Below are 18268 nucleotides of genomic sequence, written 5' to 3'. Positions count from 1 at the left end.
TTTTTGCAGAGAATTCAGCTGCTCTATCGGCCACCACTGGAACCGGAGGATCCCCGCGACGCGCAGACCCAAATTGGAAACGACACCGGCACCAGCTTGCACGGCAACGGGATCTTACCCGCCGCGACCACGGAGATACCTTTCGAGGATCCGCCGCCGAAGTACACACCCCCACCGAGCTACACCACGGCGACCGGGGCGCGGATCGCGAAGATGCTGCGGCAGAGCTTTCGGCGGAGCGTGCGGAGGATCGCGAACGTATTGGGAGAGAGCAGCGCGCCACGGCAGAGGCCGGCGTTGCAGCCGCCACCGCCGGACTACGCGACCGTCCTGGTGGAGATGAACCAGAGCGGCACGCCGATGTCGCGCGATCACGTTGCGATCCACGTGTTGTCGGAGCCGCGGCCGGATGTGACGAACACCGGCGGTAGCCGACACAACGTGGACACTTCGGTGATCGAACGCCGTCATCGGCCGAACACCATCGACCGCGCCAGCAGGATCAACATCGCGGGAAGATCGCGCACGATCGAGCGCACTCACTCGACGATCGACCGCGGTCGCCGGTCGTACGCGAACACCACCGCGCCGCACACCCTGTCCGGCCCTAACCTGACGGCTGCCGACGTAGCGAATCTGTTGCGTAGTAGCATACGCAGGGGCACCGTGAGAACGCAGCAGTCCCTACGTAGAAGCTTCTGCCACGAGGAACGACCGACGACGGCGGCGTCCGTCGAGAATCTAGTCGAGGCCGCCGCGCCTATCGGCGAAGACTCCTTGATCCTATCGAAGGACACGTCTCTAGTCCCCGACGAACAGGTCGACGACCGCAGTCGCCGCGACGGCGGTGACCACGACGACGGCAACGAGGGCGACGAGAAGAAGACTGCGAGCGAAATGGAGAGTTCCGTTTCTGTGATATAAACTGATACATCGGTCGGTCGTTGCGTGTACGACGCACGAAACCGGCATTTCCGGGTCCAGCGAGTCACTGGAGTCACCGCCAGTGACTCCGGTTAACGATTCGTTGCCTCTTTCCAGGCTGTAATTTCTACCTGTAATATAGATTTATAGATGGAAAGAAAACTTCGTTAACCGAAATCGACACGACGACGTCTACTTGGACAGCCTCCAAGTGCATGAATCCCCTCGAAATTAGAACGTTTTGCTCCCGTGTCTGAGCAATTGCACGCGCTTGTTACTATTCCGAAGTACTTTTGTGTTCTTACCGTATTTATTTCTTAATAAGCGATACCTATATATATTTCTTCGTTAAACGTTTAGAGAATGTAATGTTTCGCATAATATAGTCCGATGCACTACTGAATATCTCGGATCTCGGTCTTGCATTTCTCTGAACGTCAGAGCCAAGTATACGATTTTAACTCCGTTTAATTCCGCAATGTATGCAATTTTTTCTTGCGCTGCATAATATTCAGAAACAGATTTAATTGCGACTCCAAATAAGTCATGTAAATACGGGCCTTCGACCCCTTCGATAATTAAGCAAAGGAGAGTATACTGTTGTTAATAAAGTAGTGCAGTACTCTCGTGTCAGAAAGTATAATTGGTCTCCTAATTCTTGCGCTTTCTCCGGAGATTACGCGGAAGGGGAGTGATCGAGTTAAACAAACGGACGATTAGAAAACGCGTCACGACTCTTCCTGGCTCTTCCGGCTGGAAACTTAAGCCTAATCTCTCAAGTTCGAGAACATTTAACAGCAATGTGCTTTGAGTCAATCCAGTTTTGCAGCATTTACGGCGAATGTGCGCGGACGATATCCGCCCGTACTATTGTTCATCGAGATTAGACCATTCTGTAAATACATGTAGCATTTTAGCGAGTAAATAAATGTAGCATTTTGTAAAATTATGTTACTATTTTAAATCGACTTGCTAGGTATTTCGTTCGTCAGCCTCGTAACGCGGAAGTGTATAGTCCGTCCAGTGTCGACGTTTTCTGTACTTTTCCGTTATGAATCGCGAGAGTAGAGATTGTCGCGGGTGAGTTAGACTGACTTGCATAATATTGTCGTCTCGATCAGAAAGGAAAGAGGTATATTACTGAAATCGAAAAGGCAAAATCCCGAACAGCCAAATTCGTCGAGAACAAATTCTGGAAAGTGTCCGCTACAAATTTTTGACAAAGCTCCAGATTTGATGCATTATCTAACATATATAGTGCTATTGGGAAAATATCAACAGAAATGTAACGAAATTTGTTAATATTATTGGATGGCAGAAATCTAGCAAACTTTTTGTCGGCGAAACGCGAGCTTAATAAAGACACAGTTGATACCAATTTGCTAACAATCTTTGATTTTTGAATTTGTTGCCAATTTGCGGACAGTTTGCTTACTGGGATTATGCGCCTAATATCCTCGTGATCCTTACTAGCGGTACATCCAGATATTTTCCGTAAATGTAATCGCTATACCTGATATTATGGACCACAATAAATTTTTTATGTTCTTGTAATCGTCTTCTCGTGATCCTCAACGCTGAGCCCGAGGAAAAAGATTCACAAGTAATAAAATATTCGAGTGAAAGAAAAAATGTAATTTATTAACGTATATGTTAATTGTTTCAGTTTTAACATGATAAGTTGCCTGATATAAATCATATATTTATTGCATGGATTTATCCTCTGCATATTATTATTATAATATACCTGATGATTCTAAAACTCTGATATCGCTGAAGAACAATTTTGAATGTTTATAAGAATATTTGTAAAATTCAATGATAACATATTCACACTCGACGAATTATACACTTTTTTTTACCGCAAGTGCCTCTAACTCAAGAAATAAGTCGTTCAGCATGGTAATTTAGATACATTTAGTCCTTAATTAATTCAGACTATTCTCCCTTGTTGTACCATCATTCTGAGCGTTTTTATCGCCTCAGCAAGCTCCAGACACAATCTGGACTGCTCGCCCACATTCTTTTTTAGATGCTTTTAATTCTAGAGGAAGTTATATGGCACATTTTTTTACATCTAGACTCAAACTTTCTTTTTTAATTATTATGCTGCCCGGTCGCTTATCAGATTTATCAAAAAGTTTGTTTCGGTTTGTGTCTCCGCGATTTCCGCCGACGATTATGTATTTATATCTCACCCCACTCCCCCCCCCCCCGCCCTGCCTCGCAGGAGCGATGGTTTGTTCTTCGTGGTTGAACTCTTTGTACTTTTTATCTTTTCTCTTTCTCTCCAACGTCTAATCTGTATATATCTATATCGCTTTGAGTGTAAAAAGTACAACGTATAGTGACAGCTGTACCAGCTACCAGCTACAAAGAGCGGAATTGACAATTTCTTCTCGGATGTCTCGGGCGATGTCATCTCGCGGCGGCTCGTCCTCGTATCTCAGGATTCTCAGGATTCTCAGGAATACGATTTGAGGCGGGTGACGCGGGTGTCATGCGGCGTACAGCCGGGACAGCCGACGGGATTAGCGCGATCTGCGGTCATCTGCATACCCGCGTGTCCGTGCGGTCCGTGATTCAGGGCACGTCGTCGGCGGACGGCTACGCCTCGCGACTCTCCCGCGCCCGAGATCAGGATGCCGGAACGAATCGAGATCGGTACGTGGAACCCCCCGGCTCTCACGCCAGCACACGCGAATCTGCGATTATTTACACGACGTGACACATAACCTAATAACGGAGCAACGTAAACGCACCTGGAGCTGGTTGAGGAAGGAGGGAATGATAAAAATGAAATTTTATATGCAACTTTATTGCGAAGACAGGGGCAGGATAATAACATAATAATTAAAAGAGAAAGTTTGAGTCTAGATATAAATGTGCCATATAACTTCCTCCAGAATTAAAAGCATCTTCCAGCTTGAATAAAAGAATGCGAGCGAGCAGCCCAGATTGTGTCTGGAGCTGGCTGAGGGGATAAAAACGCTCAGAATGATGTACAGTCTTATAGCAAACAAGGTAGAATAATCTGAAAAATAATTAAGGACTAAATGTATCTAAATAAACATGCTGAATGACTTATTTCTTGAGTCAGAGGCACTTGCGGTAAGAAAAGTGTATGATTGGTCGAGTGAATATATTATCATTGAATTCTACAAATATTCTTATGAACATTCAAAATTGTTCTTCAGAAAAACACCTTTAACCGTATAAAAAAGCTTTATTCTACCTTTTCAACTTTTTTTCATGTAGAATCATCTTTCCACTTGTACCATCAATTCTGAGATGCGCTGTATATTGTAATATTATTTAATCTATATGTATATTTGTTTTATTGTACAACATATTGTATTTGATACATTTGGTTGCTTAAGTTCCACAAATTCCAGGTGTTATCCCGAATAATTTGAGGCACGAGGAGACTATAGTTCAAATAGCGGAAGCTCTGGACAATCTGGGCGACGCTGTCACATATATATTCGATTGCATCGACAGAAGGCTCTCGCAAAACACTCAGAGGTAAAATAAAAAGAAAGAATCTATCAATCTCAATTTTCATTATGACCAATACGACTGTCACGTTCATTTGTTTAATTGCACGTTTGCTTGAAATATTCAGTGATAATATCTAACAAAGTTCTTCCTTTTGTAGATTAACCAACGTTAAAGAGAGGGCCAGGAAGCTGGAGGACAGATTGCACTATTTACAGACTAACTTAAATCTAAAAGCGGTGAAAATGTATTCCGCTGCTAAATATCCGGCTAATCACATTTACAAGGAGTATCAGATGACCATACCGCCACAGCGCGAGCATGCCGCTGCTATACCAAGCATTTACAAATGTTCCGTGCCTATAAAGGATATCCCCGAAGCATATTTATCCTCCAATTGCAAGACGGAGGATGGCCAGTACGCCGCGAATGTCAGCCTCCAAGAAAAACTCCAATTTTATCACGTGCGATCGAAGGCCGGCAAAAAAGATAACCTTGAGGATGACGTGGAACCATTCCCGCCGCAATTATCCTCAGTTAGTGCCCTCCTACTGTTCGACAGCACGGATAGCCCATACGAAAAAACGTCCGTGCGATCGTCGCGTCAATCAGCCGATAAGCAGCAAATTGAGGACGCCCCAGATTCGATTGTACAACCGTGGCTCTCGTCAGAAATGGACGCGTCTTCCAGCTATTTGTATACCCCAACCCTTGGAGAGGTCAGATTCTTATAATGCATTAATTTATCAGCAATTTATATATTAATTGAAAACATTTGTATTTGTGTTTTTGATCTTAAACTTATTCTTATACTTAAACTTCTATTTATTCTTACAAAAGGTCTTTGCGTATTTCAGGTTCCTCAAATAAATGTGCCGCTGACGCTCCCAGATCTACCAGGCATTGTGGATGACGAGAAATTTGTGCTCGATCTCAACTCCCAAAGTCCTATCGCGCCGTCATCCGCGGTCACGACGCCCACCGTTCGTTTAGATCTACCGACGCCGATCAGTGACGAGAGAGACTCTCAGTCGAAGACTGAAGATAGTGCTCCACACTTGCCCGTTTTAACTGGAACCACATCTGCTACGACAACTGCACCGGCACCTGCGCCACCACCTCCACCGCCTCCTACGGTTACCGTAAACGCAGATAGTGTCGCGAGCAATGAAAAAATTAATTTTCAACAATTTATGGCACCTCCTCCGCCACCACCACCACCACCGCCGCCGCCACCGCCACCGCCACCACCAATTGCAGAACCGTCTGTGCCTGCGTCAAATGACAAGAAGAAGGACAGGACAGCGAAACGTCCGCCTGCGACAACCGGAACGGACGATCGTTCCAATTTGATGGCGGCGATTCGAGACGCTGGCGGAATAGGCAGAGCGAAATTGAGGCCTACCGTATCGGACGAGAAGAAGGATGATCGATGGTCCTCGGCTTCGGTCGGGGGAGATCTGATGGCGGATCTGCATGCGAAACTGGCACTGAGACGTAAAGGCATCGCTGGCTCTACGGTAGGCGCGCTAGAGAGAATGTCAAGCTTGATACCGCCACCCCCGAAACCGAACGAAGCGTCCGCGTCGGACAGAAATTCCGCCACCAGCGAGTACGACTCTCAACCCGATACGGACGATTGGGAAGAGTGATTGCTGCTGTTGCGATAATTGGCAGAACAGCGTGCCATCGAACAATTATATTGTAACGAACGAGGAATCGATAACAAATGGCTTAAATTAATCAGCATTCGCATGTGAAGACTCAGGGGAATTTTTTATTGGATAAATCCAATGAAGTAAGAGGGTAGAATCATAGAGTTACATTATTTTTTTATTCAACAGATCTGAAAATACTATTTGAATTGTGTAAATTTCACTTGCATCCTGTGGTTACTAATCATATTTTTTTTCTTTAGAGAATAATTTGTACAAAAATCTATGTTGAATATATAACTTTGCTAATATTACAATAGTTTGAGCAAAATAATATTACGTGACTATATTTACAGGCGAATAAATTACAAAGTTTTCTTAGGGATGATAGAAGAATCGTTACGAAAGAATAAGTAACAGAATAGAAAATTTTATTTTATCCGTCAATACATTTTTTCCAAAAAATTATTTAATTATATATTCGTTTTGTCCGTTATGTATGTATATTGTTTACGATCTTCCTCAAAAAAGTCTTGTGCATAAAGTATATTACAAAGCTAATCAATCCAATAAAAAAAGATTGTACATTTTCTAATATATAATACAGTGTACAATATACGAATGTAACTAATGTACATATACTGTTACGTTAATAAAGTTTTATATTCAAACTGTATAATACACAATACATTTGGGATATTAAAATTTGCACATGTACCACGGTTACTGAGCAGTCTTTCAATACGTATCTTAAGAATTATTAATATCACGATTCGCGATATATGATATGTTTACATTGTTTACAACATTGGACATATATATTTGAAACTCTTTACAAAAAACAACAAGTCCTGCGTAAGTATATATTATACCCTGGTATCATACTTTCATTCGTTTGCTTCTTATGTACATACATGACAAAATTAAGAAGAAAATCTGACTTTCGAATGTAGTACTCTTTTTGTATAAAATGAATATCTCACTTCGTATTTCCGCCGTATTTCCAATAGTTCTAACATTTGGTGTATATCATCAGTTTGAAATTCATACTCGAAATAGCTGCGAGGCAAGAATAAATTTACACAAATCTATTTCTGTCACGGTAAAATTAATGGCTTTGTCATCTACCGAGTATAAATCGTAGAGAGTGTAAGACGAGCGACGGGTATCGAGAGGCAAAACATTTTCCAAAAATTCTATAATTACATCGCGCGGCTAAAGTTATAAATCTGGTGCGGCCCAGTTCAAGAATTTCATGCAAATCTCGAAGCCCATAAAACAGGCTGCATTTGCAGGGAAAGCTCGTAGCATAACGGGTACAACACCTTTGTAGAGAGCCATTGGTCCCTCGTTTTTCATTAATTTAACGAATACCTCGCGTATTCCGTTTTTGTACGTGCCTTCTGGTGCTGTACAATAATATTATTTAATAAATATTATATTTATATCCGTAAATAAATATAATTCTAATAGCTTAATTAAAATCTTGAAAGGAAAAAAAAAGAAGAGTAGAAGTATATACTTACCAGTCTGCAGGCGGCTTTTTAGGATATCAGGTGGCATTCCCACCAGCCAGTTTGCAATGCCCGCAAAACCGCCAGCCGTTATGGTAGCCAGTAAGCTAAGTTTCCCTCCCTCTGGAGTAAATCGTTCCTTTAGATATTCGTACGTCAGGAAGTACATTCCGCTGGCTGGAATATCTGGAAAAAAAAGCGTATAGAGGCATAGTAAATTCGGGAATCGCTCATGTATCCTTGCGCGAACCGAAGATGGCATATAAACATTATGTAGAATTAATAATAGCGAGTAGAGCGTGTGGGCTGGTAGATAGAAGGCATCCTGTTTGATAGGAAGCACATCAAAGCATATAGATAACAGTTAACAAAATACAGTTTCCTTCGGGCCAGTGTGCTGCTGCTGGTCCTAAGTATCGTGCTACGTTTCAAAATCGTCACATAGTGAAACAACATGACATTTGCTCTCTTGTTTTTCGTCGCCTTGTTTTTGGTATATATACAAATTTTAACACTGTCGCTTCGTTAATAAAATCTTTGCTTTCCGTGCAATTATTTTACACGGATATATAATACTAATATATGTACGTAAAATGATTGCTCTATCAAACTAGGTCGAACGCGTTACGAAATAGATAAAAAAAAATCGCGAAGTAATCTATATAAGTTTGAAACATATTCTGTCGCAATATAGAATCATTGATTCAAATCGTGTTATATTCAGGATCAGTATATGGGACAAATTGTCGATATCGGTGATGTGTGGGAGATCAGATGCCCACAAGGATGTACCTGTGAGATCCAAAAGTACTCCGATCTATCCTTGCATCAATGGGCTAGCACGAACAGGGATAATAATCAGGTATGAGCAAACGAGCACGGACAATCAATGGTATTCGCTTCCGTAATTTAACGTCTTCGTCATCAATAGGACGTACCCTCCGACGATGTTGATTTCAATATGAACGACAATCCAATGGCTCATGAATTGTTGAAGATCGCAACATGCGTGATTGTCGACAACCCTGAAGAGCTTTTGGCTAAACTTCCTTCAGATATACAGGTCGTATGAAAAGCACATGTAATTTCATACATTTATATGTAACACATATATTAACTTATCCTGGCGTTTCATCAGGTTCTGACGTTACTCGAATCGGGCAGCGGGGACGTTGATATTCTTCTGCAAGCTACTACATTCCAACGATTCACCGAACTGATATCGCTAGATATTCAAGGAATAGATTACAGTGATCTGTCCACGAAAGAGACGAATAATAGTACAGATAAAGGCGGCATTATTCTCGCATCTGACGCGATGTATCCTCTGGGATCTACTTTACTGTATCTAAATCTGGAACGAGTTAAACTGTCGAACTTGAATCTGCCAAACAAGGACAAGGCGAATCTAGTGATCAAGCCGGTGAACTCGCAGGAAACGGAAACAGTCGACGAAAATCAGGTGCCTGTAAGCAATACCAGCCAGCACAAAGGTCACCGGCTTATTTTTCTAAGCCAACAGAACAAAGAAGATAAAGAGATCCTGCCGTATGATCTCTATAAGCAAGAATTGGAAGGCTATAGAGAAAACGTTGAGCTGTTTGCCGCGCTCGGTGTGCTGACGCATTTAAGGGTAAACGATTGCGCCCTGAAAGATATATCCTGGCATATGTTCGACGGCCTCAATAGCCTTCTTTATCTCTCGCTGGAAAGGAACGGTTTGAAATTCATTCCCGAATTTTGCTTTTACGGCACACCGAACTTAAGACTACTCTCGCTGGCAAGCAACGAATTATTGACGCTGAAGAGCGTAGACCTGGCAGGATTGCTCATGTTGGAACATTTGGATTTAAGACAAAATAATTTAACGTTCCTATCGGAGTTATCGTTTCCGCCTTTCCCAGCGCTCGTGAGCGCCGATTTCACGGACAATCCTCTGGATTCTATTTTTCCAAGGTAATGAGGTAATACTTATACGCGATGTGTTTCCGCAATTAAATCTGAAGACTGTCGTATATTTATTTCAGTACCTTCGAGATCATGAATACAACAATAAAGTTGTATCTCGGAGGTATGGCGTCGAAACTGAAACTGCAGAAGAACTCGTTACTGGGCCTACGTCAAGCTGAGATATTACACTTGTACAATCTAGAGATACCAATATTAGAACGTTTCATCTTGCAAGGACTGCCATCGTTGACACATCTCGAGATGCGGGGAAACGTCTCGAGCATCGATTTCGATGCGTTCGTCGATCTTGCTAACTTGTTGGATCTCGATCTAAGTCACTGTCATATTCAGCGAATTTCTATGGATGCCTTCTACGGTTTGGAGAAAGTTAAGAGGATTGATTTATCGAATAATGATCTTGAATTCATACCGCCTGGTTTATTCACTGCTCAACAGCAGAAGGAATTGAGAGAAATCATACTTACAAGCAACAAATTAACTTCGCTACCTTTAGAGTTTTTTAGAAATTTGAGGTTGCCAAATAAACAAACGCACGTACAAAATATAAGATTGGATGACAATCCTTGGGATTGTACTTGCGTCATGGTCAGCTGGAATCCTAATCTGGTAACTAATATCAGTAATATTATATTTGATCTCTGTTTAAGCTGTAACGACTTAATTGCACAAACAGAGACAAATACTGAATTAATATATCTGATAATATATCAACAAATCCGTTAATGACTTTGTGCAACGCAGGTAAACAGAAACAAGGAAACGGCTCCACGCTGTTCGACGCCAAAACGATTACAGAATTGGGGGATCTTCTATGCATTGCGCAAAGGTGGCTTACAATGCAGAAGCCCGAAGAAAAGGTACCTTCGGAAGTCTCTAAAGACGAGAAGCTTCGAGGAAGATAACGATATCAGTTAGCCAATCTCCCTTCTCGAATTGTATGTATATATTGATATACACGGAGGATTATAAAAGAAATACATTAAAAATTTTTATAACATTCTCCTTTCCTAAAAATAATATCTGATCCTTCACTCTAGGGTAAGTATTGGTGTGCATACGTATAATAAGCCTGTGTAAAAGTTGCTATTTCACTTCTGTTAACGAACTTCTGCTTGGCATATACAAATGTAACATTTTCAAATGTAAGTTTAAAAATAATATACACGATTTGGAAATTGTGTAACATTGCAAAATACGAATCTCTACCTCTTAACAACGTAGCACAGGTGCCCTTGTAAATACTTTTAATGCCGCCTTCTCGGTACAGTTGCTTCGCGCAATCCAAAGGTCCGCTGTACTTTGGCTTCGCGTCCGCATGCTGTATTTGCAACAAACATTTGATACGTTCACCAGGCGCCATTATAACAGTCGTGAATATGCCGCTAAACGCGCCGGCGTAAAACAGCTGCGACGTCGAGAGTTTCTCGTTCGGAACGCTCTGCTGCAGCTTTTTCCCGACGCTGTATCCAAAGAAACTTATAGCAAATATCGGAGCAACGCCGGACAACGGTGCGCCCATGCCTGAACAAATGATAAAAACAAATTTATAAAAACAATTAATAATTTTCCCTTTCAAAAACATACAAGTCGCAAAAATACAAATAATCTGTGAAGACGTAAACTATTCTTACTTATAATTATTAGAGACCCGGTTGAGCTACTAGAATACTTATACATAACGTTTACGTAAAGTTTTGCAAATTCTAAAATATTAAATTGTCTGCTTCACCTTGATGCGGTTGATCAAAGTGCAGTTAATACATCTATAGCAATAGTTTAACAATATATAGGTCTATTTTCTATCGCTAAACTGGCTGTACTAGCTCAGAGATTATCTTTTTCTTTCCAATGTGGAGCAAAAAGATAAACTCTGAACTAGTGCAGCCAGTTCAGCAATGGAAAACAGATCCTTATATCTCTAATCTCGGCATTGAAATTCGAAAACCCTGATGCGACGATATTCGTAAGGTATTCAGCGCAACATCAATACCCTTATATAAGCCACGTATTCCCTCTTTGGTAATCGTTTTCTTAGCGCAGTCCCATGTACCGGAGTACAGAGGCAATTCATTGGGTCCTGGCACTGGCATCGTCTGGAGCCGTACCTGCAGACAGAGCAACATCTCTTTTCGCATAAAACCCACATGGATTCGCGCGGAAGGTCGATTGCAATATCTAGGCAGACTGTTGGTGAGAAAAGGGAGGACAGAGGAATATGCAAACTCTACAGTCAATTGGATTTAACAAGCTGATCAATTAAGGTGTAACCTCACCTTTATGGTGTCCAGAGGATGGCCAGCTACCACGGTGCACACCCCGCCGAATCCACCGCTTAAGAAATATTTTATGGGGCTAACGCTGTCCGACATGGTGATTGTATGACTGGAGGTCTCTCAGCAGGAAAATACCGTAGAAATAACAGCTCTAAAAACTCGTTGACAAGCCAGGGGTCAAAGTACACCGGCAATTGGCCCTTGACGTATCGAGATCGTAAATCCCATTAATCGATCGTGACGTTTTTCACAGTGTTTTACGCAACCTAATGTATATTCGTATTTATATTGCAACGGCATTTTAATAACGAAGAGAAAAGTCGTCACAAATACGTATCATAAGCAAAATGATCGGTCTGTTCTTTCCAGCTGCCTACACCGTCTGCACTCGAAACGAGGACGAGTATATATTTTTTCCGAGCGTCGTGAAAAGGAAAAGAAATATATATACCATATATACACGAAAGTGTCAAACTAATTTAGACAAATTTGACTAATCATAATCAAAGATACTCGGGAATGTAATTTTAATTTAACACTCGTCAAAATTATGCATTCACGAGAAATATCGTTAAAGTTATTGTGTTAGGATCGAGAAGTATAATATAAGTAACAGTTATTTTGAAATATATACATCTTTTTAAGATTCTTGAAAAATAATCGTCAAAGTTATCAAAAGGTAAAAGGTGTAGTGAAATTAAAAGTCTGAGAATCACGTAAATCATATTTTATTTTCGATAATTTGAATAAAATTGTGATTTTTTAATAATTATTTCCTGCAATTCCTGGACTTTTGAAATCTGTATAAAGCGCACTATATATATATATATATATATATATATATATATATAAACTATTCTTCTTTTTCAAATTGCAGGAAACAAGTTGGAATATGCAAACGTGATTGTTCACAAGTATATATCGTTGCGTTTCGAAACTCATTCAAAAGAAGCGCCATAACTTTCTGCCGCGAGGATATACGCATATCTACAAACTTTTTTTATTTCTTTTATTTGTTTGTGTTTATTTATTTATTTATTTATTTTATTAAGTCCAAAGTATGCTGGAAAAGAATTAGAGATGTAGCTTTTCAAAATCGTATTATTTTTCAAGCGCGGTTTAATAAACGATCATTATAGGTAACACCTGCAATGTTTAAACATGTTGTTAGTAGATCGCTTTTTGAGATCTGTAGAGACCTTGATAATCATTACGTAGAAGCCAATAATTAAATTAGATTCATATAGTATGTAGTTTGTTTAAACATATATATATATATTTTTATGTCTTATATATATAAAGGTGTTTTTTATTCCTAATTTATTTCGCAAAATTATACTCCCATTTGACATTTCCCATCCTCGACATCAAAAATGGCGATGAAGTGAGCAGTGAGCAGTCTAGTTAGCATACGCATGGCGATGAGCATGCGGCATTCCCTACTCTGCGAATGCAGCGTGTCTCCATTCCCATATTTTTAGTACGCGGACAGCTGGCGACACGTTGACTGCTTTTATGCAAATGTTATTAATAGACATCACGGTTTTGATACAATGAACATGTAGGTGGGCTGCGAACGTGCGATAATTATTGACGTTCGACACGTTGACACGGATGCATGCCATTGAGCCAGCTTGGGGCTATCCCGGTTCTTTCCTTCCGACGAGAGGTATCGCGCGTTTCATTTATTTATTTGTCGGAATCGTCGGGTGAAAATAGGACAAGTTAGTTCCGCATGTTGGTGCGGCGGCTAAATTGCCCGATTTGTAATTTACTCTCGAAGTGATTTGCGTCGTCGGCGAAGATTTTCGGGAGATCTCGCGCTACAGCTGCGAAAATCAATAAACACTGTTAAACTCGCTTAAGTTTTCAGATAAATAATTTGAGGAAGATGAGGATTGTACAGCTTAGAAGAAATCGCCTGTCCCACATATTGATTGGCGTCAGCCTGCTGCTGCTGGTTTTATACATTCTACTTAATTTCTCCTCGGACAATCACATGAACGATATAAAGGAGTACTGGGCACAGGGTCTCGGTAAGAAACAGGTAAAGTATCTTGTATATTTATGTATTACAAAATTTTTGTTGTTGACTTTCTCTGATACTTCTGTTTTTACGTTAAATATGTCTTGTTTCAATGTTGGCACAGGTACCGGTGCTTGTGGAAGGCCTGGGAAATTACGAGCCGCGAGATGTACCGGTTAGATCTGGCCCTGGAGAAGGTGGTAAACCGCATATTTTGAGAGACGATCAATTAAACGATGTCCAGCAATCGGAATCCGATTACGGTATGAATATGGTATGTTCCGATGAGATCTCATTGTCGAGAGCGATACCGGATACCAGACCCGCAGAGTGAGTCTCGTCTCGTACAGCTAATAATATTTAGTTTCTGATTGATCTTTTAATTTCGGCGTTTCTTTTTTTTTATAACATAGATGTAAGCATTGGAACTATCCAGAGGAATTACCACGTACCAGTGTCATTATAGTTTTTCACAACGAAGGTTGGTCAGTTTTACTGCGGACTATCCAAAGCGTCATAGATCGCACCCCGTCGAAGATGCTTGAAGAGGTTCTTCTTGTCGATGATTTTTCCGATAAAGGTATATACCTGCATGAAGCCGGTGAAGCGTGATAATTGACAATGTCGGTAGCGCTTGATAATTAACATATGTGATAAATTAATGGAATTCTTTCCAGAGAATCTAAAAGGCGATTTAGACTCCTATGTTGAACAATGGGGAGGGAAAGTTAGATTACTTAGAAACTACGAAAGGCAAGGCTTAATACGAACGCGGTCCCGAGGAGCGCGTGAAGCCAAGGGTGAAGTGATAGTATTTTTAGACGCTCATTGCGAAGTCAATGTGAATTGGCTGCCCCCGCTTTTAGCGCCAATTGCTGAAAATAGGTAAAAACCATTCAATTTACATTGGATAATGAAGGAATATCGAGATATTTTTCTGTTTTGCAACTTGAGAAAATTGAAATATGCTATCAAATAGGAAGTACATCCTTAACTCTTCTATTCTACAAATTATATAACTTTACAATTTCTTTGAATACATTTCTTTTCTTTTAGAAACGTAATGACTGTTCCTGTGATAGACGGCATTGATCATAAAACTTTTGAATATCGTCCTGTGTATCAAGAAGGACATTTGTACAGAGGAATTTTCGAGTGGGGCATGTTGTATAAAGAGAACGAATTGCCCAGGCGGGAAGCCAAGACGCGTGCACATGACAGTATGCCATACAGGTGCAATTCCTATTTCTGCGTAGTTTTGTTATCTAGCTTATCTCATTTTTTCTGTCCAATATTATCTTATTTATTTGACTTACAGATCACCTACGCACGCTGGTGGTTTATTCGCGATAAATCGACAATACTTTTTATCATTGGGTGGATATGACGAGGGATTGCTTGTTTGGGGAGGAGAAAATTTCGAATTATCCTTTAAGATATGGCAATGCGGTGGAAGTATCTTTTGGGTACCGTGCTCACACGTCGGACACGTTTACCGAGGATTTATGCCTTACACGTTCGGTAAACTTGCTCAAAAGAAGAAAGGACCGTTGATAACTATTGTGAGTAATCAGTTGTCTGTAAATGCACATGTATATCTAGATCCTTATCGAGACAGAGAAATAATGATGAAGTGAATTGTTTTTACAGAATTATAAACGAGTTATAGAAACGTGGTTTGACGAGAAACACAAGAAATTCTTTTATACCAGAGAACCTCTGGCTCAATTGCTCGATCACGGTGATATATCTGAGCAGTTGGCCTTCAAGGAACGCAAGAAATGCAAGAGCTTCCAGTGGTATATGGATAATGTGGCATATGACGTGCTAGATAAATTTCCAGAATTGCCACCGAATATTCACTGGGGAGAGGTACGTTTGATCAAGAGCGTAAAATAAATGCGTACGTTTAAGTTTTCTCAACAAATTTTATATATAATTTTTGTATTAAACAATAATTCTCCTTTTAGCTGCGAAATGTGGCAACCGGTTCATGTTTGGACACTATGGGTCATGCACCACCAAGTCTCATGGCTACTTCCCATTGCCATGGATTTGGAAACAATCAAGTAATTTGAAACCTCATTTTTTATTCTATTTTAACTCGGTTTCTTTATTCTATGCTTTATTACCTCTAATCCTGTATATTTCTAATTAGCTTATTAGGCTGAATGCGAAGGGTCAATTAGGTGTCGGTGAGAGATGCATTGAAGCAGACGGCCAAGGTGTAAAATATGCGTTTTGTCGTCTAGGAACTGCAGATGGTCCGTGGCAGTATGACGAAGTGAGTTTATTACTCTTTGATGATAAAAATTTGAAACAAAAATCTTACGCAAACGTCATCAGTATATGTTAATTTGTATTTGCAGAAAACAAAGACTCTGTTACATAGAGTACATAAGAAGTGTGTGGCACTTCATCCTCAAACTCAGCAATTATCTCTGATGCCGTGTGACATAAACAATACTTATCAACAATGGAGCTTTCACCAAGTCCATCCACGGTGGTAATATAGAAAATAAGCTAAAACTTTGTTTAACAAAATGTGTAAATTAATCGAGTTTGTGCGCAAATTCTCGCAGAAAAAACGCAAAATTAATTTAGTAACATGTAATTTTAACATTTATTTGTGACCGACTCATTATACACATTAGTGAGTGATATAAATAAATAATGACTACGAAGTTGAATATTGACATCGAACATATATGCAAGAGCAATCTCGGATTTTATATCTGTGAAAGTTAGGAGGTAAGCATTCATATTAGGAAGAGCAAAAGGTAAAATTTCAAATTTAAATTTACGAGTTTTTTGAAAAAAGTGTTTATATTTAGGTATTAATTAAAACGATATTTGGATATGTAAATTATTAAAAAATTAGAGCAAAACTATTCCGTTAATGCATATTGCTTCTTCACGCAGACTGATAAACTGTAACGAAAAATTAGTGTTGACTGTTGAATAGCAGTATGAGAAATATTTTGATACATGATCTTCCTATTGCTATATATATATACTGCCGAGATTTCTTTCTATAATATTTCTAAGATGGATTGATTTATTAAAATTTCACTTGAAATATTCCTTTTCAGGAAAAGTTGATAATGTAGTCTTCTCATATATTGTTCGAGAGATTAAGGTTGATACTATGATAGAGATTTCTAAATGAAGATTGTAATTTATATATACTATGGATACTATATATATATACATCTGCGTGAGTCCTATGCGAGAATGTGTGAAATTTATACATAAAAGATGTGTACATTCCAGAAAGTTGAAATACTTATTACATATTCATAAGACATATTTTTATACCAGTAGGTCAAATTCTTCATCACTATTGTAAGACATTTAGGCGTTTAATAATCAGTGTATAAAACTAATGATTTTACAAACATGTGAAGTGAAACGATTAAGAATTAGTAATATTAAAAAATATGATTTTTTATTTTGTATAATTAACTACCTATTTATGTAAGCTTTTTGATAAAAATCGAGAGAGGTATATTCTTTGTTACTCCATCATAAAGTTGCTGACTTACATAGAATTTTATAGTTGGTAATGCTTGTTTCAGATTTATACTTTGCATATTTTAAAGAATTTATCTTCTTGGTTTTATTTTATACTTTTTATTTTTATTGATATATAAATAAGGAATTATTGCTGCTACGAAAAACACACAAACGATATTGCGCATATTTATCTGCAGTATACTGAATGGGACGTTCTTTTTTCGAGTATTGAAATCTTAACGCGTAAAATTTAGAGATTTCTAATGTAGCTCGATGTGTAACATTTTGAGATTTCTAATGCAGCTATCATATAAATGTACTTAATCGCATTTACGACTATTATTAGGATCCAATTTAGGGTTTAAAAGCAATGAATATGATTGTGCTGTTGATTTATAACGCAAAATAAAAATGCAATATATTTCAATATAGATAATATATATTTTATTATGTGCAAGATGTACTTAATGTTTAGTTATACTTGGCCAGAACTCTATTGTATGAGATTATATTTCGATTAAATTGTTAAGAGGATCATACATATGTATATATCTTTTTTAGATACAAATATTAATATTTACAAGATCCAAATTTACGACCTCTTCCTTTATAAAAAAAAATTTGGAGTATCTTTCTACTAATCTTTACAGGGTCATGAGACGTTACAGTTTCTTGAATTCAATATTATATTTTTTGCATCGGATTATATGTTAAATATATTTTTTTCCTAAAAATCAAAATTGTTATTCTCGTTGTTTAAACAATCAATATATCATTATGAAAGTTTTCCACCTTCAAGAGAAGAAAGTAGAGAAAGGAAGTGCGAGGAAGAATTGCAAGAGCCACGATTAAAATGGGCGTAAAATTTATCGTTTGATTACACGTACATTT

General features: G+C 39.2%; 5 protein-coding genes across 9 annotated transcripts in view; 4 read left to right on the top strand and 1 right to left on the bottom strand.

The window, feature by feature from the left end:
* The window catches only part of Bdg (sodium-dependent transporter bedraggled), a 60077-nt gene extending 57520 nt beyond the window's left edge, over positions 1-2557 (top strand). For 3 of the 4 annotated variants that reach the window (XM_077399618.1, XM_077399609.1, XM_077399601.1), the window contains one exon: positions 10-2556. In XM_077399618.1, coding sequence (XP_077255744.1) covers positions 10-924 — 915 coding nt within the window. In that variant the 3' untranslated portion in view covers positions 925-2556. Of the gene's footprint in view, positions 1-9 lie in introns of all 4 variants that reach the window. The other variant, XM_077399590.1, reaches the window with a different exon arrangement.
* A 699-nt stretch (positions 2558-3256) lies between these two features.
* Positions 3257-6526, top strand: LOC143894415 (WASH complex subunit 1). The gene is made up of 4 exons (XM_077400647.1): positions 3257-3588; positions 4320-4449; positions 4583-5141; positions 5280-6526. The coding sequence occupies exons 1-4, from the start codon at positions 3567-3569 to the stop codon at positions 6072-6074; spliced, it is 1506 nt and encodes a 501-aa protein (XP_077256773.1). The 5' UTR covers positions 3257-3566; the 3' UTR covers positions 6075-6526.
* Positions 6527-6557: 31 nt separating this feature from the next.
* Positions 6558-12223, bottom strand: Colt (carnitine/acylcarnitine carrier protein colt, mitochondrial). The gene is made up of 5 exons (XM_077401714.1): positions 11836-12223; positions 11553-11667; positions 10769-11083; positions 7604-7777; positions 6558-7486 (listed from the first exon to the last, which is right to left on the bottom strand). The coding sequence occupies exons 1-5, from the start codon at positions 11929-11931 to the stop codon at positions 7299-7301; spliced, it is 888 nt and encodes a 295-aa protein (XP_077257840.1). The 5' UTR covers positions 11932-12223; the 3' UTR covers positions 6558-7298.
* Positions 7806-10537, top strand: LOC143894240 (uncharacterized). Its single transcript, XM_077400383.1, has 6 exons — positions 7806-8084; positions 8316-8453; positions 8523-8654; positions 8730-9547; positions 9619-10168; positions 10304-10537. Exons 1-6 carry the CDS (start codon positions 8046-8048, stop codon positions 10475-10477), a joined length of 1851 nt encoding a protein of 616 aa, XP_077256509.1. The 5' UTR covers positions 7806-8045; the 3' UTR covers positions 10478-10537.
* A 1014-nt stretch (positions 12224-13237) lies between the features above and the next one.
* Pgant7 (N-acetylgalactosaminyltransferase 7) lies at positions 13238-17916 on the top strand. Of its 2 annotated transcripts, none has more exons than XM_077400422.1 (11): positions 13238-13504; positions 13709-13882; positions 13986-14191; positions 14275-14441; positions 14539-14746; positions 14918-15094; positions 15180-15423; positions 15512-15733; positions 15832-15930; positions 16020-16145; positions 16231-17916. In XM_077400422.1, the coding sequence occupies exons 1-11, from the start codon at positions 13454-13456 to the stop codon at positions 16369-16371; spliced, it is 1815 nt and encodes a 604-aa protein (XP_077256548.1). In that variant the 5' UTR covers positions 13238-13453; the 3' UTR covers positions 16372-17916. The 2 variants fall into 2 exon arrangements, with proteins under 2 accessions (XP_077256548.1, XP_077256554.1); XM_077400428.1 differs by having other exon boundaries at positions 13239-13504; positions 13702-13882.
* The last annotated feature ends 352 nt before the right edge of the window (positions 17917-18268 follow it).

Source organism: Temnothorax americanus, unplaced genomic scaffold (assembly GCF_048541705.1).
Source record: "Temnothorax americanus isolate GAGA-0224 unplaced genomic scaffold, ASM4854170v1 Scaffold1, whole genome shotgun sequence".
Taxonomy (NCBI): domain Eukaryota; kingdom Metazoa; phylum Arthropoda; class Insecta; order Hymenoptera; family Formicidae; genus Temnothorax; species Temnothorax americanus.
This window is presented reverse-complemented; position numbering and strand designations above follow the sequence as displayed.